The 25,184-nt window shown below is 39.2% G+C and overlaps 1 protein-coding gene across 4 annotated transcripts in view; it reads left to right on the forward strand.

The window, feature by feature from the left end:
• Positions 1-25,184, forward strand: part of Erc2 (ELKS/RAB6-interacting/CAST family member 2) — a 925,224-nt gene that overhangs the window by 425,224 nt on the left and 474,816 nt on the right. For all 4 annotated transcript variants that reach the window (XM_051140768.1, XM_051140793.1, XM_051140783.1 and 1 more), the window contains exons 10-13: positions 5,062-5,202; positions 8,154-8,294; positions 12,037-12,072; positions 21,858-22,051. In XM_051140768.1, the coding sequence (XP_050996725.1) occupies positions 5,062-5,202; positions 8,154-8,294; positions 12,037-12,072; positions 21,858-22,051 (512 nt within the window). The remainder of the gene's footprint in view (positions 1-5,061; positions 5,203-8,153; positions 8,295-12,036; positions 12,073-21,857; positions 22,052-25,184) is intronic.

The raw sequence follows: 25,184 nt of genomic DNA on the forward strand, positions 1-25,184 counted from the left end.
CCACAAACTATACAGTTTTCACATCCTTCTGTGCATCTTTTTTTGCTGTTGTCCACTATAGATTTGGGTAAGTGACGTAAAATGTACCCATGCTCAGCCCGAATGCTCACCTGTCTTCAAATTTCCAGTGTCGAATAGACTAGTTCATAGTCTTGAAATTCAACTTTACTCAAGTTCTTAGGACAGAGAGCCACATTCATGGTCAAAAATATCACACAAATGACCCCATTCCCGGTTCCTTATATGTCCTTGTCCTCTGGCGCTTCATCAGCAGAGCATCCATGGTGCACATTTCTCTCAGTATTCTTCATCACTCAGAATACACCAGGATGACCCATTAAGGCTACTTCTAACATTTACCTGCTTTTGTGTCTTACAGTTCTAAATTCTTTTATGTTCTAGCCACAAAACAGTTCAGTGGCCCAAGGGCTACATAGTTAGATTTGTCATATCAACGACCCCACTTCTGACACAGATTTCTCTCTTAGTTTCTTTTCCTGTCACTATGATAAAGTGCTCTTACAAAATCCATTAAGGAGAAAGAATTGCTGAGTCTTACATGGCTGGGACTTCAAGGTAACAGGAGCTTGAAGCATCTTGTCTTATTAATCACAGTAAGAAAAAGGGAGAGATAATGCATACACGCCACTCCTTAATTGACTCTCTCTCCCCTTTAAATGGTCCAGGATTTTCTGCTAAAGGAATGTTCTTACCCAATAACTGGGACGGGTCTTCCCATATGAATTGATAACAATCAAGATGATTCCCATAGGCATGTCCAAAGGCTCATCTCCCAGGTGATTCTAGGTGATGTCAAATAACACTAATTGGTACCACCCCTCCATCTTAACAACAGGACATAGGCTCAGTAAGGTAAAACGATATATCTGAACTGGATAGGAAGAATTAATCAATAGTGACACAGGCTAACTGGTCACCCAGGGCTCCTGGAAGTCATTTCCATCATGTCTATGTCGCCTTACGACCGAGACTGTGTTGCTTCTCCTGGACTACCATCCAAGGCTACCTAGCCCATACGTGATGGGATGACATTGTATGTATCAATCGCTTTTCCATGGCTGTAGCCTGCTAGAACAAGCTAAAGGGAAGAATGATCTATTTGGCTCACAATTTCATAGCGGTCAGTCCGTCATGGGGAAGAAGGCATGGAGGGGGACAGCACCTTACATTTTGGTGACAAGGAAGCAGAGAAATGAAATATAGAAAAGATACATCCTTAAAGAGACATACCTCTGCTTTCTCCATCTAGATTCTACCTTCTACTTTCCCCCTTTTCATAATAATGCTATCATATTATGATCCCAGCAATGGAGTAATGTATTTATTGCACTCTGCTCTCCTCTGGAAGTAGGTTTGCAGACACACCCAATGTGTGTTTTATTAATCTTTGAGGTGTAGCTCAATTCAGTCACACTGAAGCTAGGCCTGAGTGTCGCCAGGACTTAAACTTTCTGATCTTTGTACTTATAGGCCATCATACTGTAAGCTTAGATAGCTTTTCCCTCACACACTACATCTTTACTCACAGCTACTTGCACCTATCCTCTGGAATAACGATCCTTTAATACCTGCAATCATAAAGTTGTTTTTGTTGCTACTTGATGGCTGCAATGTTGTTCCTGTCATGAATTGTAATGTCATTTGGTTTTGCAACTGGAGGGCTGCTAAAGGGGTCGCGACCCACAGGTTTAGAACCACTACTCTAGATTAAGGCACATGTGTAGGGGGGATAAACCTAGTCAATTAGAAAAAATGATTAGTAAATTTTTGTGGGTTTATAAGTAGTTATTTTTCTTTTACAGTACCATTAATCTGGTTCAGGGTCTTACACATTCTAGGCATGCACTGTTACGCTGAAGGATGTCCCCAGCCATTAATAAGTAACAGTTTGCTGTCTTTGGCTGGTGTGTAGAATATGTCAAATTCTGCTTACTGTTTCCCTTTTATTATAGCACCAGGGGAGTGTTTTTTCTTTTAATTTTCAGGAACTCAGTCCACTGTAGAAGGCATACACCATGACGCAGCTCACTGAGTCACAATTCTGCTACTTAGGCAGTGACCAAATATGGTGGCAGAGTATTTGCCTAGCACGCATGAAGCTAGCCTTGGTTCTAGTTCCAGCTTCAGTGAAAACTAAGACAGAGTATGTCACAAGGAAGTTCAAGTGCTCAATTCACTGTGTTCATAAAGCCAGTCTGCTCAAGCCTTGCTGTAGCCACCTCACAGATGAGCAGTTGGGAAAGCTGCATAGCAGAGCCCCCCAGGCCACTGAAATGCAGTTCCTACCTTGTGATAGAGCACACTGTGAATAGAGCTGTGCAGGGCCAGATGATAGCCTGCGGGGTGTGCCAATGCAAATAGGGCTCAAACAAGAATGTGGTGTCAGCATTTCTGCAAGCTCGCTGTTAATCAAGTGGATCCTGCCATATTAGGGCCTTTTAACACATGTTTTTGACATCTGGTCCTCTACATGTGACAGTTAAATTAGTTTTGTGATCAATGGAGGAGTATTTTATAGCACTGAATCATCAATAACCTTTAGAGCATTACAATGCTTGCCTTGCTCCTCTTTCTCTCTCCCCCTCCCTCCATCACCCCTCCCTCCTTCCTTCTCTCTCAGTGCCCAGAGAGTAATGCCCAGTGCTTAAAGCAAATTGACCTACTTTCCAAATAACTCTGACACCTTCTAAATGTTAACATGATTCTTAATTTTATGACTCTTGCTTTGAAGCCAAGAGGATCCCTAATTTGAGCTCGTCATTTTAAAGTACCCCGTGGCATGCCAGGCAGCTTGTGCTGCTCTTTGGAAGACGGTGCTGGGAAGATGGCTTTAAATCAAAGCTGACTAAAGGGTTTTGAAAGGCAATAAATGTGATGTGACCTGACCACAGGGCTTCCGGAAGGTTTCCAGTCAGGTGATGTGGTCCAATTGGAGCTTGAGAAATGTCACAGCAGCATCTATGTGATGTAGGGGACAACCGTTGTACACGCACAGATGCTAAGGCCTGGGAGTCTGAAGTTGTTACAAGTCACGAGAGGCTAACAGTTCGCTGTGGCCGCTCCTTCCTTTGTGGACTTGCAGCAGCATCTAGTTACTTAGCACTTGCAGAGTAAGATAGGACTGTAACTGGGAGCAAGAAGAAATTAATATGCATAATTAATTAACAGACCCATTTGCTCTGTGCCACCCACTGTTCTAATAATATACTGTGCTTAAGAGACTTTTAAAAAATACAGTGTAACAATAGCCAATTGTTTTCTCCTCAAATCATTAGATATATACACTATTGTAATTGACAGCACAGTTGCCTCCTTAGGCGATCTTAAATCATAGGTGACTATTCAGAGTAGTTTCCCTCTTCATTAAACGCGTGTGACAGCCCCTGGCATGGAATGAGTTCTCAGCCCTCGAGATACCTGCATTTTGCTCAAACTGAACAGGAAATCTGGAGTACCCAGTGTTTGTCAGGAAGCCACTGGGAAAACCAATAAACAACAATAACAACAACAGCAGAAGCAACAAGCCATTTCCAGACACACTGGAAAAGCCACATTCGAGACAGGTTTGTCCTTGACTCGCATTCTCCTTGTAAGTTCAGTTTATATCAACGATACACTGGGTCACCTTGGGTGAGTCAGATAGTCTCTCTGAGCTCTAAGAGGCCTCACCTCTGGCCCGTCACCAGTTATACTAGTTGTGCCCTTGACATTGTGATAATGACCTAGGAGAAGGGCATGTGACAGCCCCTGGAATAGAGTAAGTTAAATGCAGAGTTCTGGAGTCCCCAGTGGTTGTAAAGAAGCCATTGAAAGAAACACATCTCAAGACACACCACAAATAAAGTGAAGCAAACAGCCCACATTTGTGACAGGCTTCTCTTTGCCTCACATTCTCTTTGTTGGTTTAGACTCAAGCCCTGGGTGGGGAAGTAGGCTCCACTTCCCTCCACCCAATAGTCCCTTTTGTAGTCTGAGGAGAATCTTCAGGAACCGAAGTCCTTTGATGTCAAATGAAGAAGCCAAAGAAACAGGGATAGTACCAGAAGCCTGCCCTGCTTCTTCTCCTCTTTGTGCAGGGGTCCCACAGTCAAGAGCTTCTGGCCAAACCTTGTCCTCCTAGAAGTGCTCTAGGCATTTCCCAGGCACCATGAATGAAGTGCAGTCCACAGCCTGAACATTAGCAATCTATACTGCTGTGATCAGAAAAGGGAAATTTTGGGTGCCATAATTCCTCTCTTCACTGGCCTTACTTTTCAATCGGTTGAAATATATATTTGTACCACAATCTAAGTGTCAATAAAAGTTTTTAACAACAACAGTAGCAGCAGTAATAATAATAATAATAATAATAATAATAATAATAATAATAATAATAATAATAATAATAATAATGATATTCCTTTCTAGGAGTAGAGGTGCCTCAGTCAGTAAAGTACATCCTACACAATGGTGCAAACTTGACTTCAATAGCCAGTGCCCTCCCTGAAACCAAACCAAACCAAAACCAAAGAAACAAAACACTGGCCATGGGAGCTTGCAACCATAAGCTTAGTACTGTGGTGACAGAAATAGGAGGATCAATGTAGCTTTCTGGCCAAGCAGACTAGCAAGTCAGTGAGTTTCAGATTCCATGAGAAACCCTTTCTCAAAAAATAAGTAGGGAGTGACTGAAAAACATAACAGCTTTCAGGATCTTCTATGCACATGTTCCAACTTGCACATATTTCTATCTACATACATAAACTTGTACACAAACTCTCTCTCTCTCTCTCTCTCTCTCTCTCTCACACACACACACACACACACACAAACACACACAAGCACAATTCTTTGTCACTCTGTGATGCTTAATTGTATTAACAAGTCAAAAGCAACTTCTCTATTAATTGTTTTCCAAATGTGGGTACATTCAATGTTAAGGCTTCTATGTTGCTCATCACAGAGGAATTTTTAGATGATTTGTCTCTGATTTTCTTTTGCAACATGCTTGGAGATGCACACTGATGAATTACCAACCCTTGTGTTGTTTCTGCCTTACAGGAGAGAATAATAGAGCGCTTGAAAGAGCAGAGGGAGAGAGATGACCGGGAAAGGCTGGAAGAGATAGAAACCTTCCGAAAAGAGAACAAAGACCTTAAAGAGAAGGTCAATGCTTTACAGGCTGAACTGACAGAGAAAGAGGTGAGTCTGGAAAAACAACAAAACCCTGCTTTTGTTGACATTTATTTCATTGACCGTCTTAGGGAACACATAGTTTAGTGTGAAGGCTTGTGGAACATGGAGACCTTTCTCTCAGAAGGCTGCCCGAATTCCAAGGAAAACAGTTTCAGTATCTCCCTTCATCAAAGATGCTTTTGGGAACCCGTACCATTAGGCTGACTCCAGTGTGTGGTCCCTAAAAACATTTTTTTTTCTTGTCTTTTATCTTACTAACTACCCTTGCATGACTTAAGAGAATTTTTCTTTAGGTCCTATTGTCATTTGCTTGCTCATCAGTTAGCGTAACAGGAACAATAATAGCTCCACTTTACTTACTAATGCTTTGGGGGATATTTTGCATTCACCTGCAAGTCTCAAATAGATCACCCAGTACCGCCCACTTAGAAAACATGACATTGAATGCATAATTCTTGGACAGGTGCAACTTCTCTTTTGGAATTTTATTTTTTATTTTACAGTAGATCACTTAAAGCTACTTCACCATCTCATACTGTAGCAAAGATGACTATAGACTAGAAGCGCCACCTGCATTTTTACAGTAAGACAATATATTTTAAGCATCTTTCTGCTTGGGGATTCTGGAGCAGTTGTTTGGTGGTGCATCCTCCATGCTCTAGGCAATGCCTACAAGATGTCAGCATTCTGGAGGATTCTTTGGTGGAGCTGTGGGTGAAGCAGTTGTGTACCTCATTGTACCCAGTGTCATCATCTTCAGCTGTTCCTGCCATAGTGATTTCTCCCTTCCAGAAATGTCCGACCTCTGTGGGATGGCCCAAGCCGCTTGGGCATGCTGCATTGCCCTAATCCATGGCTGCTTTTCTATCAGCTCTCCGGGGTTACCCCCTCCCTTGTGTATTGGTAACTCCACACAGATTACAGTCCTGTCCAAATAGGGACTTGCAGCTTTGATGCAAGAGGAGTTGTGAGGGAGCCAGAAGACAAGTTTCTTCTCCTGAAAAAAAATTGGTGCTTACTAGATTTTTAGAAAAGGAGATTGCTTCTTTTTCATCGCGATAAAGAATCGACTCCTCGCCACATTGCACCAATTTTGACCAGATGGAGCTGTCACTTGCATGTGACAGAAGCACACTAGCTTTGCTCTCATTTGTAATATTCTTCGCCATTGGGATTTGCAAGTGCCGTTTGTGGGTTTGTACCTTAAAATCAACGTGTTCACTCTAAGTGAAAAGGAGACCTTGATGATACGGCAAGGAAGACACTTTAGACAGAGACGGTCTCATAGGCAGTGCTAGCCGCGAGTGAGCATCGCACGGGCAGCATGTGGCATTGACATTTGGGGTTCAGTCAGAAAAACAGACGCAGGTTAATAAATTTAACTAAATTAAGGGGCTCCTTGGAAGGAAGTGGTTTAATACTTTAAGGGAGGCTGGACAAGCCCAACATGTGTAATGTGACTAGGAGGAGGAGCAGACAGAGAACTCAGACACAGGCTGTTGCTGTAATCCAGGGGGAGAAGGAGGGAAGGGGATTTCTTCTCCCATGAGTTTTGCTCCTAAGGCCTTTCCCCACCCCCAAAGGGTAGAATCAGGCCCACCCAGAGCACAGAGGATAATCTTCTTAAAACTTAAAATCAGCTGATTATGGGTATTAGTTGTGTCTGAAAATCTCTTCACAACACCTAGATTAATAACTAGGAACTTTAGCATAACCAAAATAAAGCTGGCGGTCACAACTGGCAATTTACAATTTAACAGAGAACAACCTAGAAGTGCAGTTCTCAGGGACCTTATAATTTAGTCTGGGTGATGATATGTCTTCACTGTGACAAAATGACTGGATTATAAGGTCCTTCCTTTTTCCGTGGAAGTGAGATCAGAGCTGTAGACCTGAGTTTGAGACTGATCTGTCTTTAATGGCGAGGTGACCTTGAACAAGAGTAACAGTGGACGTGAGCTTCAGCTTGCTGGGTTGAAAAAAAAAATGAACGTGATTTAGCAGTTCCTCAAAACGTGTGTAGGAGTCTTCTGCTGGGCAGTGACCTCCGTCATCAAGGGCATTCCCTGCTCAGGGCGCAGTCTGTGTAAAGGGCGGGCAGCGGCTTGTTTACTGGGAGAACACTGTTCTTACCATCTTCCCTGGTGTTACTATGTTGATAGAAAGGGCGCAGCTGACACATTTTAGGCAGTAGGGGTTGTTAGCTATTGCATATTTGGTAACGAAGGTTGCCCCAGTAGATAGTAAATACTGTGTTCAGAGATGTGTTCAAGTATTGATTTCTCTGGGTTTTAGAATTCAAGCTATTTAGAGAAGCCCTAGAATTCTGGGTGTGGTTGACAACCGAGCAATATAGGCAGCCCTGTATCTGACTGGGAGAGTAGTCGTATTTATTGAATCGAGATTAGAACTTGTAGTCCACTTTATCCTATGATTTTATATACCTTTGCCTTTGATTTACCAGAAGATATTTGAAATATTAGCCATTGTGTTTCTGTTAAAGAAAGGGAATACGATAAAGTTTAATAGACGCTTCTTTTGTGTTTGATTTACCCTTGAGAAAGAAGCATCGACGTCAGTATTTTGTTTCATACCTGTCTTAGAGTCCGCATAGCCAAGTACAACAGGTACAAATGTGGAGCTCAGGTGTTTGTCTGGAGAGAGGGTGCTGAAAGATCACCTTAGGACTTTAAGTATGAGGATGACTGAGATGTTAAAACAGCTTGGATTGACTGCACCGCTGAGTCACATTTGATTCTACCGCATTGAGATCCCGTTCTGTCTTGTAAGCTGGCCAGCCTTAGTTTCCTGGTTACCAGAGTCTACATCACTACCTTACCTTACCCTCTCCGTTTAGTGCATACAGCATTGCTGGGTGTAGAGTCACTGGATTTATGTTGATGACCCTGCCAGGAGAAATTGTGTTGTTTTGCTTACTAGCATTCTTCTTCTTTCAGTCAAGTTTAATCGACCTCAAAGAGCATGCGTCTTCATTAGCATCTGCAGGACTGAAGAGGGACTCCAAACTAAAATCTCTAGAAATAGCTATCGAACAAAAGAAGGAGGAATGTAGCAAATTGGAAGCACAGTTAAAAAAGGTAAGTCAAGTGTGAGCGTAGACGCGCTGATTTTAGAATGAATTTACAAACTAGTTAAGGAAGAGACATCGTTTCAAAATAAACAAATCCCTTCTCATTTGCTGTCTGCTAATAAAAGAATTTTAGTTAAGCACTCAAGTTGATTCCTGAAGAGTCTGCATCAAGTCTGTCTGTAATCTGAAAAAACTCTCTTAAGTTTCCTGTTGAAAGAAACCTTGAAAAAGATAAAACAGTAGAAGAAAGTAAAAAAATAAGAAGTAGGCATTACTCTCTGCGGACATCTGAACTATCCGAGCGGGAGAATGGGAACTTTGTCATTGAAGGGAAGAATCCAGTGACCCCTGTATGCCTTGATAAATGGTTACAACTTTCAGAAGTAGGTCAGTTTTTGTAATACAAGTTGGCAAAAATGTCCCTGGCAACACTTAGTTCCTAGATGTTCCCTGGAGTAGTGGAGTCCCTACTGCATCCACAGAGCGATGTTTATGGTCTAGTTTCTAAGGAAGCTTGTTAGGTGCAAAGGTCTCTAGAAAAGGAGCAGGGTCTTTCCGTGTGGTGTTCACTTGTTTTCTCCAGCCTGCACATTTCGTGGGGTGCATTTCCCAGTCATGCATTGCTCCTTTGACTCTCTCCCTATGTTGTTGGTTCGTCTGCACTCATTGTTTATATTAAACTCATAGTGTTACCAACTGAAGTCTTTTGTTCCTCTTGACAGCTTGTAAACTTAGTCAGAAGAGATAAGAATCTAAACATTCAAAAAAAAAAAGCATATAAATAATATTTGACTGTGATTTCTAGCACGCTAGAATGGGAACTTATTAACTATAGTTATGAAAACAGATGGCATGGATGGCCAGAGATATGAACAATGCTTTTATCTACACAAGAATTATTTTGAATGCTTAACGTTTAAATATTCTATTTTCTGTGAACTTATGCACTACAACCTGAAATGTAATTATTTCAAAACACAAGGGGTTTTGAACAGCACCATGAGAAAAGTTACACTTATTAAGACTCAGAAGGGACATATAGAGTGGCTGAGGAGATGCTTATGGGTAGAACGGTTAGCTTCTCTCCCCGGGGATGGGGGCATGTAAAGAAATACCAGGCAATGCGGTGTATTGCTGTAATCCTGTTTCTGGGAAGGAGGCATGACTAGGCCTCTGGACTCTTTGGACTCCCAGTTGACTTAATTGGTGAGCTCCAGTTCATAAGAGACACTATGTCAAAGTATAAAACTATAAAGGAGAGAAGCAACTGAGGAAGACACCTGATTTTTGCCTCTGGTTGATAAATGTCTGTACAGGGGCACGTGCTGGCATGTACATACACATATACCAACACACACACACACACACACACACACACACACACACACACTCACACTCACTCACACATGCACACACATATGGACACAGCAGATGGAAAAGCAAAATGAAATGTGCCTAGTAAATCTCTTTTAACAACACGGCAAGAAATTTTGAAAGAAAAGTCAGTTTCAGGATCTTTTCAGCATCTCTCTTACTTTAAGTAATATTTAATAAAACAAGAATCTGGCTGTGCATGCCTTTGGTACATGAAATATTTCTTAACATATTTATGTTTTACTCTATTGCATACTATACTTCACTTAGTAAGACAGCTTCATGATGATGAAACACACTATATATAGATCAGAGATCACACTATAGTAGTGAGAAATGGGCTCTGCAGGACCTTACCTCATGCATAGTGTGCTGAGTAGGAGGAGACCTTGCAGCTCATCTTCTAAATACATAGTGCAGTGAACGTAAAAAGGCAATGATGGTATAAATGCTCATGCCTACCCTGCAGGTTTGGCTCTCGAGTATTGACTAAATTTAGGCTTAAAGTATTTTTTTTAGGTAGTCTCTAATTTCTGCTGATGGTTCCAGTAAAACCTCACTTCAGAAAGAAATGAGATCTACATGAAATATTTTAAAGCAGGAGCCAACAGCAGTAAGAATGTGCAGATAAACACATCATTTACTTAAGGAAAAATAAGCAGCCGTAGAAGCTTAAAGTGGTGCCTTCAGCGCCTCTAGGCGAAAAGACGTGCGACTTGTGAATAAAATAGATTTACTAAAGGAAAGCTGAAAATAAAATTATTTTGTCTCATAAATATACCATGGATTTTCCCGGTGGCATTTTGCTTAAGATTTGTCATGGTCCAGGTAGTTTTTGCCCATAAAATGCCCATAAAAGTATAAATTAATAGCATTTAGTTCAACAGATACTTTGTCTGCTAGTGACAGTGGAATCCACAAGGGGATTTTTAACTTGTTATCCTAAACAATGCCTGCCTGAAGTGAGATGTTTTTTGTTTTTTTACGTAAAAATGTGTGGAGAAGTTTGGATACATAATCATTTTGACACCGTTCTATGTAGACTTATAAAGCCTTCAAATATTTTGTGGTAAAAAGACTTCTACACAGAAAAGTGATTCCATGCATTCTACCCCAGCCTCTCAGAAATGACAGTCAAATATTCCTGTGTAAGGAAACTCTGTTAGTGCTCATGAAGCAATGCTAAGCAGGTGAGGCATAATTACTAACTGTAAGTGTGCATAAGGATGAAATCTACCTGCTAACGTTAGCTGCCCGGGGATTGAGAAGAGCCAGAATGCTGATTACGGACCTCTCTGTCTATTGAATGAAGTTTTTTTTTTTTTTTTTTTTTTGAGGTTCAAGCTGTAGGGGATAATTGACCTGTATCTTTAGGAATTTGTCGAGAAGACATAGAATCCAAAGTGCCATGACCTCTACTCCCTTTAGTTTTCCCAACCAATCCTGCACTTCAGGATGTGAAAACCATCATTTGCTCTACACAACTTAAAGAAATAGGTATCCTGTCTCTAAAGGAGTGTCTCAGTCTAATACCAAATAATAGTTACAGTAATCTTTCACCTACTAGATCTTAGTCTTGACCCTCCAATTAATGTTTGGATATTTAATAAATATGACTTGAGCACACTAATTACAAGTAATATTTAGGACACTTGACTGTACACAGAACTGGCAGGAGCCCATGATAGGTTCTAAAGTACTTGGAACATAATAGGATATCTTTCAAAATTACCTTTTCAAAATTGAAACGGTAATCAACAACACTGTGCTATGGTTTCCCTTTATCTTTCTCCAGACTTGAATGCTTTCTTTCCCCCATTTAAATCAGTATGATGGTGCCAGGCTTATTGACACCTTGCTATTGTTAACCTGCTGTTTCCTAATCTCTACTTAAAGTTAGGCACCAAAGAGAAAATTTAGGCTTATGTTACTACCAAAGAAGAGCTATAAATTCAGTGATAAGATTTAATTAATCTTTTACTATTACCATCTTTGAAGTTCAGGTAATAAATTGTGGGCTTGGCCAAAAGCACTTCTTGTGATTCATTGCTGGAGGCCAGCACTTCATGTATCATCAAAAGTGGACAGTTTTCCTTATTTCATGGGCTATTTAACTTGAGAAAGGGAAAGTAACACAAACCTTAAATTTCTTATTCCAACTATTCTTTTTTAGGAGCCAAAGTCAACATTTGTATTTCCCCAGAGCCTTTCACTTTCACTGTGGAATGTTTAGAAACTGAAATTTCTTCTTCTTCTTTTTTAAAGACCAGCTCGTCTGTGCAAATGCACTGGATTTGCTGAGCTAATGCTGTTTTTCTGGATCTTTCCTTCTTTCCCTGTCTGTGCTGCAATGCCTCCCTACCTTTGCAATGTAGCAAGCCGAACAGTTGTTCAATCAGATGTACAACCCAGTAAGTCATTTCCGGAAAGTTCCCGCTGTAACATATCAAAGCATGAGGATCCCCCGAGCCCATGTCGCAGGGTACCATGTTGGGGATGCTCCCACAGTGGTGATCAGTCTCTTCCCATAGAGTACCACGCTGGGCATTCTCCCATAGCGCTGATCAGTCTCTTCCCATAGGGTACCACGCTGGGGATGCTCCCACAGCACTGATCAGTCTCTACCTGTTCCCACTCTGTTGAAAGAAATGATCTGCACAAAGCCAATGCCATTTCTTTCAAAATTTAAAAACCAAGGGGCAAAGGAAATATGGCCAGCCTTGGCGTTACCTTCTTCCTAACTTCAGCTCTCAGGCTGCAATGCAAAGCAAAGCAGCTGAAGACCCGAGCTCATGGAGCTGTTGTAAGACCCTTCAAACACAGGCTTCCCTGTGCCACAGGGGTAGCATTTGCAGAATAGCTGGCAGCACATGTGTGTGCTGTGTGTATGGCCTCCATGCTAAGCTGGGTTTAGCTTTAAAATCTGAGCTGTGCGCTTGGCGATTGTTAAATGCTTGGCCATCATGTAGGGTTTGTAAGAGTTCAAAACATGCCATTGACCTGATGACAGACATAACGTAGTCTGCTAGTAACAGATCGTAGCAGCTCTGGTGTTAGCCTAGTGAAGTCTGAGAAGCTGGTAACTAGTTCAAAATGTAATAAAATAGTTCAGACGTTTACACTAGGTCTTTAGCCTAATGTCACATGCGTTCCTATGGAACGTTTATTTGTTTCTTTAGTTTAATTTTAAAAAGGAAAGAAAGATAGCCTTTTCTGTTTAGTTACCAGACTGGCTTCCTGGGAGATGTTGTAAATGAGGGTAACTAGAATACTTCTCTTGACGTTATTTTCCACTTAGAAATCCTTATCACAGAAAAACAAAACAAAACAAAACAAAACAACAACAACAACAACAAAAAAACGCCATTCAGAAAGGAAGCAATTCAGTCAACACAGGTTTATGTAAGACGAGCTCCACCTCTGCACAAGGTGATATGCAAGGTGCTTGGATGCACTTAATAGATTGTACCTGGACTCGTCATATTACCCAACAAATACATTTACAGACACAATTTCTAAAGCCCTGTAAAGTAGGCCCCAGATGGATTTTAGCAGAGTAGCAAAAAAACAAATCAACCAACCAACCAGCCAGCCAGCCAGCCAGCCAGCCAACCAACCAACCAGCCAGCCAGCCAACCAACCAGCCAGCCAGCCAACCAACCAACCAACCAACCAACCAGCCAGCCAGCCAACCAGCCAGCCAGCCAGCCAGCCAGCCAGCCAACTGCCCACGGTTTCTTTACCTTAATATTTGAATGGAAGTAGTAATAGAAAGGCTGAAGACAAGAGGCTAAGAGAAACCAAAAAAAAAAAAAAAAAAAAAAAATCTTGAAAATCACCCTGATAAAAATACAGGTCTTCTTGTGAATATTTCTAGAATATTTGTAGAACAGGATTGACAAACATTTTAAAATTTGTAGTGCTTTTTGTGTTCTATGGCTGCAGAAAATTCTTAGGAGAGTAGTTGGAATTTCCCAGCCCTTGTCAGAGTAGATAAGGGTCAAAAAAAAAAAAAAAAAAAAAAAAATGACTTAATGACATGGCACTCTCAACTCACCCTTTCTCTTCCACTGGGGGCCAGGCCTCAGCTATTCAAAAACACATTTTACAGTCATTTCACTGACTAATTCAAAGTCTCAAGCTGACTTTCTTCTCCCATGTTAATTAAGCTAACCAAATGGTTTGGCATCCCGGGAAGATAGCCAGCGCTCCTTATTTTAACCACGCTCCTCCAGATATTTCAGGGTCCAGTTCTTTTTCTGTCTGATGGGATGCAGCTTGATGGGTTTTCTACCCTTTATCAAGGATACAATTATTAAGTTTTAAAAATGACTGTTTCTCCTCATTATAAAAGTAACGTATGGCCATGGTATTGGAAAAGTAAAGAAGAAGGTAAAGTTGAGGATGTTACTCTTTATTCTTTATTCTTCTTTCCTCTTTTCCTGTCTATCTGTCCTTCCTTCATTCCTTCCTTCTTTCCTTGCATCTCTTTTCTTACGTAATGCTCTATACCTTTTCACCAAGGTGTGCCAAAATGTTTGTTCAGTTTACTTTTTTTGCAAGAAAACATCAGATCCCCTTATATAATCATTTGCCCAGAATATTCTTAATGATTCTGTGCTCTCCAGTCTACTCATTACACTGGCTGTGACCACGCATGTCCGCCTTTCAGTCACATCTACAAGTTCTCCAACCACTCATCTATCCCTTCCGGCATCTTCTCCTTGTCCCCTCCTCTCCCACCTCTACCTGCTCTGCCTCTCTCTCTCCCTCTCTTTTTCACTCTTTCACAGAATGACTTTCTGGACCAGCAGTCTTGGTTTTTAAGGATATTTCAATAGTTCTTACTATGTCGTATTTCAGAGAACTTTTACTGATCAGTGTGACCTTAAGACTTTTTGACCATACCCTGCCCCACACAGAGAATTGTCATTTTAAATGACCTTGAAAAATCTATAGGTCTTTTTTTTCTTCTCTTTAATTACTAATGAATTTTGGATTTAAAGATATATTATTAGCTCAGTAATTTTTCTTTTGGAAATTAGTCCCTTTGGCCATTTAAGTTCTGGCTTTTAACTTACTAGTTTGCTCATTAGTATATATGAGGTGTTTTCTATTCTATAAACAACTTTTTCTCATATTGTAACTATTATTATTATTATTATTATTATTATTATTATTATTATTATTATTACTATTATTATTATTTGTTTTTTTGAGACAGGGTTTCTCTGTGCAGCATTGGCTGTCCTGGACTCACTTTATTGACCAGGCTGGCCTTGAACTCACAGATATCTGCCTGCCTTTTCCTCCTTAAGTGCTGGGATTAAAGGGGAGTGTGCTCTCATGAGCAGCTATATAGTGACAATTTTATTTAATTTTTAATATGGAGAATTATTTTAGTGCTTTTGATAAGTTGTTTTTTTTTTTAATTTTCTTACTTTCTTTATTCTTTGATGTCATTCTCTGATTTTACTTACATTTTTAAAAATTTTGGATGTTATTTTTTATATCAATACAACTCATATCATCTGTATTTTAATTACTATTGAGATATAAAGTATATATATATTTAAATTATCAGCTATTTTTCATTGCCTGTCAAGTGTTCTCTGGCCTTTATGTCACTGTTTTGAATATTACACTCTGTGGGGACAAAGGTCTCAGTCATCTTTAGCTGTGTCTCTTTGTTGTTGGGCCAGAATCTCAGCTCTTGGGACTTTATGATGTTCAAACACTTAGTGGACCATGTTGTAGCTTGATTCTCCTGCCTTATGTGGGAGTTCTTGGCTTTTCATTTTTAACTTTCTGGGTGAATTCAGAGGTCACTTTTTTCAACTAAAAATCTCAGTTTCTGGTGATTTATATTGAGTTCTATTCATCCTATATGATAATTTAAAGAGTCAATGGTACATTTCTAATATCACCTCTTAACCATTTATAAATTATGATCCAGTTTTTTAAAATTGATGTTTTGACTTTTTCTATACATGCCTTATTCATTTTTAAAGCTATTGTGAACCATGTGCACACATATAATTTTTAAGCTGTTAGAGCAACTGATATATTTTCTTCTTGTGTCTTTAAAAAAATAATATATTCATTTTAATTTCATGTGCATTGGTGTTTTGCCTGCATGTATGTCTGTGTGAGAATATCAGATTCCCGGAATTGGAGCTACAGACAGTTGTGACCTGCTATGTGGGTTCTGGGAATTGAACTCGGGTCCTCTCAAAGAGCAGCCAGTGCTCTTACCCACTGATTCATCTCTTCAGTCCCCACCCCCCATTTTTTATTTCCTAACCAGTTATTGGCACCCAGGAAGTTTTTTCTTGTGTTTGTTTGTTTTGAATCTGGCTATCTTCACATTTCTGATGAGTTTACTGTAGTTGTTTTGAGTGCACAACAACTTTTTATATTAAGTACGATGCCCATGTAAATAAGAAGTGGGCTTTGGTGGCTTCCTGCAAATATGTTCTGGAATAGAATAAAATATGTAACATCTTCTCAAAGAGTCTTAAATTCTTGCCTTTGAATCCTAAATAACCTTTATTCGCTTAAGTGCCAGCCTCCGGTCCTGGAGGAGTTTTGTCTTGTTGTGGTAAATATATGCAGGTTAACTTCAGCCAAATCTTTTTCTTCCCTTAGTTTTTAATTCTAGACAAATCATAGAGTTTATCGTTAGTTTCAAATGCTGTCTTGGTTCTAGCCTTAGTATGCTTGGAGATGGTGTCCAGAAGTCTTTCGTATATTTTAAAAGAATATTTCACATTTTGGACACATTAATTGAGTGCTTTGTAAAATACCCTGTTGTTATAGGGCACTGAGGCCACCTTCCTGCTGACAAGGAAATACTTGACATCCCTCTCATGTGCCCCCATGAGCTCCTCCCCCTCCCCTGCCTGTCACTGTCCATTTAAAATCCTGTCTTTTATAAACATATTTTGTTCAGGTTTATGTTTTATTTAAGAGTTTATAAAACAAAACAAAACAAACAAACAAACAAAAAATTCAAACATTTTCCCATTCTACACAGAGAAAAACATCTTTCTAATGTACAGGGAAGCTTCCCTGTTTAAGATGCCATCTTAGGATTATGCATTTCTAGGGACATGTGTGCTGCTTATAAATCCCTTAATGGCTATTGCTTAGCCTTAGCAATCTCTCTCTTTTTTTTTTTTAAGCCTATTTTTGAAAACTATTGGATTTTCTCTTAAACCGATATCCTGTGGCATGGTAGATAGTTACAACTATTGATAACTATTTAATATTTATGTCAGGGAATACAGATGGTACATGCAAACACATGCATGTATACAAACACATATCCAACACTTAATGCAGGCATTCGATGTCAACAGAACCCAAGCAGTAGGCCAAATTGCGTAATAATATAAAGTTACATGTTTTATTTCAGAATGTTTAGGTAATACCTTTAATTCTCAGTGTTGCTAATTTTCAGAAATTCCAGAGGAATCATATTGATAATTACAGTTTTATTTGAAGGGTTTTTAAAATGTGCTAAGAATATAGATTTTTATTTTTGTGTATATTTGGCTTATTTATTTATATGTATTTGTTTCATCTATGAAAAGAAATTTTTGGCAGAGTTTTAATATGTGGATTGTGAATGTTCTGAATTTAATTAGTTCAAATTTTAAAAACTATAATTTCCTTTAATATGATGAAAGCCAAAATTCTAAGATATATCATTATTGCTTTCAAAATATATTACTTAGGGCCAATAATTATGTCTGGTGTTCATTCACTTTTATTTGAAGCAAAATTTAAGTTTTATAATATGTTGTAGTTCTATAATTATAGCCAGAAAACTTAATGAGTCTATTTTCTTCATAACTTAGAATTATGTCAGTGTCTAAAATAGTTTACACCCCATCCTGCTATTAAGATATGAAAGGAATGTTGAAACCCTGTCCATGAATGCTAAGACAGCAGAGCACTGTGGCTGAGAGTCATATTTTCACAGTGTATAAATTTAGCAAATTACTGCTGAAGTCTAGAAGCAGCAGCGATGAAAAATCAGCGGCTTCCTTACCTAATAGTTGGCTTGTACTTTATGGTTACAGCTAATCATTTGTTTTGAGGGAAATAATTTTTTTATTAAAAATTGTTAGGGCCCATTTCAAAGGCAGTGTTATATAATATTATAAATGAATGTCCCCTGCCTTATGTCACAGCAGGGTTCTGGACCAAAGTTAATGCTTTCCTTCTTAGACATCTGGAAGTATGGACCAGTACTTCACTGAAAATAATCAGTGTCTAACCATTATAAGTTTAAGTACAAATAAACTTGAGGTATGTGATCATGATACTTGTTAACTCCCAAGTTTGGGGCTAACCTCTCTTTTCCTTGATTGACGCACACTACACATCTAAAATCCTGCTTTGTTCCTGATGCAGTTCTGATAAGTTTTGTTAAGATATCTAGTAGGTATCATAATGCACTGCTCAGCCTCAGTCATGACTAGATCCCCTTGCTCATTACTCAGGCTTTCAAAGTCAGTTCACACCAAAATGCTGAGGTTGGCCCACATCGGTGAGGCTCCCACCTTTGTTTTTATTACCATGTGCAAGGGAATTGCTGTATATTGGAAGTACAAGAAACATAGTCTAGATATCCTTAAACTTTCAGGTCCTGTGTGTAAGATTAATTTCTGTGATGTTCTTCACTGATTCCTGAGGGCCCCGCCCCCACCACCACCAGGATACACTTGACAGTTGTTCCAAGGCTTTCAAGAAATATTTTGAGACAAAAGTTGATAGCCAGATTTGCCTTTAATGACCTTGAAAGTTTCATATCAGTGTTAACAAAAAGAAGGACTATTTAGTTACTATATTTAGTAGTTAGTAACTTTGATCCAAGCCACAAGCCGCTAGTGTAGATGAAACAACTTTGTCACAATTGGAAAAAGCCGCAGTCTACCCATCTTTCCATTTTTAGAGGTGACTCCTGTCTTAGAAGTTTGAAAGAAGCATTGGCTCTGAAGACCCAGTTTCCTCGCTTAGCTCTTGGTGTATAGCACTGGCCCCATGGCTGTGGGTCTCAATATAGCATTTATTCTTTACTGAATAAAATGGCCCCCTGAACAGTTACTATTCATGTCAAGTCAAGCTACATTATTGACTCTAATAACTCTTAGGAGACTTATGCATACTTTCTACCTTTTGTATTTAGAATGGACTGGGGGAGGGGGGGTCTCACAGATCTTCCCAGTCAGGAGGAACTGTCACTGCCATTGTGTGAACCTTACCGAAATGATCCAAGAAAGAGTTTCCTTGTGTCCTTATAAGTCTTTCTTAAAGAGTCTATTGATGTGACCATTTTATAATGCGTTTATTTTCATGTCTATCAAAAAACTTCTCTAAGAATTTTTCTTCATGATTGAAGGGCGTCTGGCATAAATTCTTCTTTCCTGAAATCAGTAGATACTATGTTGAGGATAGGGAGAGACAGAGACAGATTTTAACCATTGTTTTCCGTGAAGTATAGTCATCGACAAAGGAAGGATTATTAGCACTTCCAAGTTTTATCTAACAACATAGGCCAGGTATGAACTTGCCAATGGGCTTTAATAACCTGACCTACCTTCAGCGTTACATGAAGCAGTCAGTGGTACCTTCAAGATTCAGGCATCTCCCCCTGCACACACACCAGATTTCTGTTTGTCTACACATCCCATGAGTGTTTATTGGACTAAAAAGAATATAAACTCATCTAATTCACTCGCTTTTAAAGACTGGTCTTGGATTACCATCCTCAGGATCAGACAGAGGACAATCAGACCTGCCAGGAATACCTGGTCTTTTCTTCCTAAACCTCTCAAAGAGGGTCTCTAAGGAGTGTGTTGATAAAAATTAAACAAGCCTCTTAAACTAGATGAACAATAAGTCTTATGTCTGGGATTAGTATATAATAATAATAATAATAATAATAATAATAATAATAATACATGAATATTATCTTCCAGATTTTGTCATTTTGTAGCTTTGCACTGTCTTTAGAAATTCTTTTGATTTGCCTCTTGACATAAGATATAAAGCCAATTTAGGTTTAGAAATAATGTCTCATGGCTATTAATCATTTATTTGCTCACTAAAATGATAATTCTGATCCCAACAATTTAAAATAAAATCAGATAGACTATCATGGATAATTGCTAACTTAAATATATGAGGAATCGTAACTCTAAAATATTTATTTTTGAGTTTATTCATGTGTTTTGAATATTTCTAGCTACTCATTGCTTAGTTCATTAATTGTTTTTTTAAGATATTAATGGCATTGATCGGGGAGTTGGAGAATTATACAAAAAGATTTTTAGTTATCATAGAATAGTGGTGAGTTTAACAACAGAAAGATTTAAATGAAATGTATTTTAACTATTCAAAACCCAAATATTTTTCTGTCACAAAAGTATTGAATTCACTTTTATCACAGGTCAAAATATATATTTAGTTCATTTTAAAATGAGACTATCTGTTCTAAACTATTAAAGTAGAGGTTAAGCTATTTAAATATTAATCACTTTGTGTAAATATATAATTATTACAGTAACAAAGTCCTAAAAGCATAGTAACTCATTTCATTTTTACTAATACTGGAAATCTACACTAATCTGTTACAGAGAGGCCTAGAGTGCACACTAAATAAGAATAAAATGCTTTTGAGATTTGTTGGTAAAAGGGAGTCACCAGTTTGTAATAGTATGTTGGATTGATGGGGTTTTACAAGTTCTTTTTCATAGATGAGCTTATTTCTTAAGTAAGAAAATCTTAAAAAATATGAAAATTATTTCCCCTTTATCCTCATGCTTAAATAATATGTTACATGCAAAAATATTATTTAAAAATAATTTTGTCATGAGTAAGAAATTTATTTTATTTATACTAATTTTTGACTTTATTTTTTACTAAATCATTGCAAAGACTGTCAACCTCCTAACAGTAGTATTAGTATTATTTTTTTCTAACCATGCATGATCCATTTAACCCCACAGTAGCTATAGCTTGCTTGCCTTGTTTTTTCCCTGAAATTAAAAAAGAACTGCATAGAAGCACAGTGGACACGTGCGTTCCACATAGCGGGAAAGCAGAAAAACTAAAGTTTAATGAATTGTTGATGTTTTATTACTTCACACACGGATTTTTTGGAGAACCATACATGTATGACTTCTCTGAACTTTCTATGTTGAATGTGCACCATCGTGAAACTACGTGTTTTATCCCTGCCTGCTCTTTGAAGAAGCCAATTAGGAATAAAGGGAAACAAGGGGTAGGCAAAACATCGCAGTGCAGTGTTCCTGCATCTGTCTGGGAATATTTCAGCCAAACGTTTATTTTGGGAAAAAATAAACTACAGTGTCTCCACACACATACGCACACAAACATACTTGCACACAAAACCACAAATACTTTGGCTGCAAATTATTCTACAGTGATGTTGCTTGTTGTTGGTTGTGTCTGTTGTGGTGTGTACAGCTGCTTCCCACCCATGCATGTGTTTGCAGACTCTTGTCGGTGTGCTTGTTCATGACCCAACTCATCTCTTCATCGTTTAGGTTAAACTCATTCAGGTCAATAAGAATTTATGGGTACGACTGTTAGTTAGAAAGCCCTTCCTGACCTCAAGAAATCTTCATGCCAAACTACTTCTGCTGATATTTCTCGGTGGTATGATACAATTAGTCAAGCAGTCTCCTAACGGCTACCCAGGTCTACATATGCCCTTCCTGGGCCTTGAAAATCAATTTTCTGTGCCCTTCCAGTTCTCTGAGCTGGAAATGGAAGCATTTGATGTAAATTGGCTTGTGAGGGATTGTATTGTCTACATCCTTCTTACTGAATGAACAAGAACAAAGAAACCAGTTTCTTCCTTCACCTGTCCCCCACATTTTGGTGGGAGCAAAAAGTCAAAAGTAGCAAAGTTTAACATAACAAAATGTCAGTAGAAGAAGAACCTCCCTATGGGAAACTATGTAACTTTAAAGGCAGCGTTATCTAAAGTAACTGAAATACATGATTTTCTCCCCCCAGTTTGCCTTCTCACTGACAGAATACCCATAATTCTTGTTTGTTATTTTCTCTCCAAAGTTACATTCTGGGCCATTGATGACTACACTGTCTGTTGTTCTAAACCATTGTCTTAACTACATTCTTTAAAAATGTAATGTTGAAGGCGCATAATATTGAAGATGACTCCAGGATGAACCCTGAGTTTGCAGACCGCCTAAAACAGCTTGACAAGGAAGCATCTTACTACCGTGATGAGTGTGGCAAGGCTCAAGCAGAAGTGGACAGGTTGCTGGAGATCCTCAAGGAGGTGGAGAATGAAAAGAACGACAAAGACAAGAAGATCGCGGAACTTGAGAGGTGAGTTCTGCCTTGTCAAAGAGAGTTGTTCTGTGAGTTGTCAAAGATGAGCAAATACTGATAGCTTGGTGTGCATTCTGAGTAGTGGCGCTTTTGAAATGCTCGCTGGCACACCAATATCACAAATTGGAAAGGAGTTCTATGTGAGCAATCCAACCTTCCAGGCAAGGGGTGATGTTGTGTTTCTGTAGAATACTGCGGAGGTACTGGTTTACCTTCTGAGACACTAAGGGCCTTTTTGGTGTCTGGGAAAATAATGCCTGGCTTTCTTGAGGGGCATCTCTGACGCGGTAGTTATGCCAACAAAGAACACAAAATTTGGGCTTCGACTGTCTGAAACCTCAGTTCTTTCCCATTAAAGAGGAACATTTTGCAGTTTTAGTTTGTCACAAGCTAAAGAGAATATGGAGAAATATAGTTGGAATTTCTTCGTTCAGATAAGGGAAAGGGAGGCTCGTGTCTTTTGGCACACTACAACAAACTCTTTCTTGAAAGTTATCTTTTAAGATGATCTTAGACTATTTTAAAAGCAAATGGATTTACTATGTCGAGTAGGGTCTACAGGTCACAATCTCAGTCTAAAACAATGAGTCCAAAAGAGGCTTCCAGTGTCTCTAGGCTTTGAGATAAACCATACCTGTATTTATACTAACGTCTAGCATGGCCACTAAAAATAAGTTAGTTACTAATGCCTCTTTCTAGTACTTCTGTAAGAAAAGGACTTCCTGAACACTCCTGCAGCATAACTCTGCATAACCTCTGAGTATTTCTCACTGGCTCTGCAGTAAGGCAGAATTTGTTTTCCTAGATTCGATCCATATGGAAGAGATCAGCCAACTTTGAATAAATCAGTGAGTGTTTGCCAGCTTGGATGGAGGCACTTGTGTACTAAAGGACTTCAAGACACGTGCAGAGCAGTGTGCGGTGGCCTTACAAGAATGATAACGGGCTTTAGCTAAAGGAAGCCCTGGGTTCAGGTTTTGTATCTGTTGTGTGCCAGCACTGTGGCCACGAGTCTTGTTAAAAATGAGCTTCTAACAACCTGTTAGATTGTATTCTGTTTTGTATCCACCTGGTTTTCATGTAAGGTGGGGCACTAACCTCAGCATGAAGAACAGAATGCCAAACAAGTGAATTCTCAGTATTAACTGACCATGGTGGATGGGCAACTGATCCACAGTAAAATTTCAGCAATTTTTTTCAATATTGTACTTAATCATCCAAACACTAAATTTATGAACAGCTCTTTTAATAATCTTAGCATCTTTTGTTGACTATGTGATTAAGTTTGATGCAGTGTGACTAATTTTAGCAGAGTTCTTTTTTATTGAAATAACTATGTAAATTCAAATCTTTAAGGGCAGGTTGGCAAGATGGCTGACTAGATAAAGATGTCTGCCGCTAAGCCAGAGCTGGATTTCTCGGACCCACGTAGTAAAAAGACAGAGCTTTGCCCTCTGACCTTCAGACACACTCTGTGCCTCATATACTCGAACATGTCCATGCAGAAGAAAAATTTAAAGCATAATAAAACTTAAAAAGACAATCTTCAAGAGCTTCATTTTAATTTTAAAGTGTGGGAAAGTTCTGCCAGTTTACTGGTTCTTAAAATTCCAGGTTAATTTTAGATATAGCTATCTATGTGGCTAATTTGGAAGTACATTTCAGGACCAGTTCTTCTGAAGAAAAAAAAAAAAAAGCTCGTATGGGATCACAAAGAACTTATGACCATGTCTTCTCATTATAAAACTAGACATTGAAACGTTGAATGGCCTTCTGTGGTCATTCTTTCATTCCTAGTCACCGTCGTGTGGTCAGAGACAATCAGCTATAGCATAGATTTATGCACTTCTAGTCTATTCTCTGAGAGGCAATGGTCTCAATGGGTGATGTCCTAGACAGCATCACTGGTATTGTATTGTTGCTAACAGCAATCATAAGCGTTGTAATAAAGTCTATATTTCTTGATCACTGTGTGCCAGATTCTCTGTTGAGCACTTGACCTAGAGTCTTGTATTTGCCTTACTCTTACCCACAGAAACTAGCATGCTTCCTATTTTATATATGAGGAAGCATGAGCTATACCAGTTTAGTAACTTCTGAGCAATTATAGGGCTCAGAAGATTGAAAAACAGAATTCAAACCGAGGATTAGCTTAAGAGCTGCTGAAAACAATGCCCTCCACCAGGGGCCGCAGGGACAGACACATCTAGTAGCGCTGAAGTCACCCAGGGAGCCAGAGAGTCCTCCCTTAGCAGGCCCTACAGCCACCAGAGCCTTGCCTCTTCACTATTAGTTTCCACAAGGGAAAGTGATGCGCTGCATGTTTAGAAGGCATTTTTCTATACTAAAGCAATTCCTGAGAACTGTAATTGAAAATCAGGATCAGCTACTATAAACATTTACATATAAATGGCTTAATTATCTAGTTGGACAAACAGGTCTTAGCTGGGCTGTGTAGCCATTAAATCATCAAGAATATTCACAGTTTTATTTCTTCAATATGGAAAGCATTAAAGCGGCAGTGATTTTACAGGCATTTATCTTTATGTACTTTCTGCACATTTTCTTTATCTCTGCGTTTGCCTCTCCTTAAAGCTGATGCCTCCCAGGCACTGTAATTCATAAAACATGTGCTAGGGCTTGACTCTGTCCCAGGTCTCTGCCTGCCTGCATCTTGGGTCCAGCAACAGAACACAGTCTGGGAAATGTCTGAGCCCCAGCCCAGCCCAGGCTTCTAAGGAGGTGGGGGCGGAGACGCGTAGGGAAACTGTCCTGGGAAACAGAGGGCTCAGCCTTGGCCTCCCTTTCTGAAGCATTATCTGCCGGGTTGCGAGTGTATTCATTCCCACCAAAGCATCTTCCTCGACTTTGCCAGGCAGCCCTCCTCACTCACATCAGTTAGTATCTCTGTTTGCTGGCTGAAACTACAGAATTCATACCTCATAATGTTGAGAACTAAAGATTTTTTAGCGTTATGACATATATCTCCATTTTGGAGTCATGGAGAGTGCTTGCAATTAAGGTTGTGATTTTGAAAACCAAAATATTGAACTTGAAATGAATTTGTGGTCTCTGGCTAGTAACGTGACCTACCAGAGCGAAAAGCCCTCTTTTTTGAAGTAGCTCATGT

Source organism: Acomys russatus, chromosome 3 (assembly GCF_903995435.1).
Source record: "Acomys russatus chromosome 3, mAcoRus1.1, whole genome shotgun sequence".
In the NCBI taxonomy this organism is placed as follows: domain Eukaryota; kingdom Metazoa; phylum Chordata; class Mammalia; order Rodentia; family Muridae; genus Acomys; species Acomys russatus.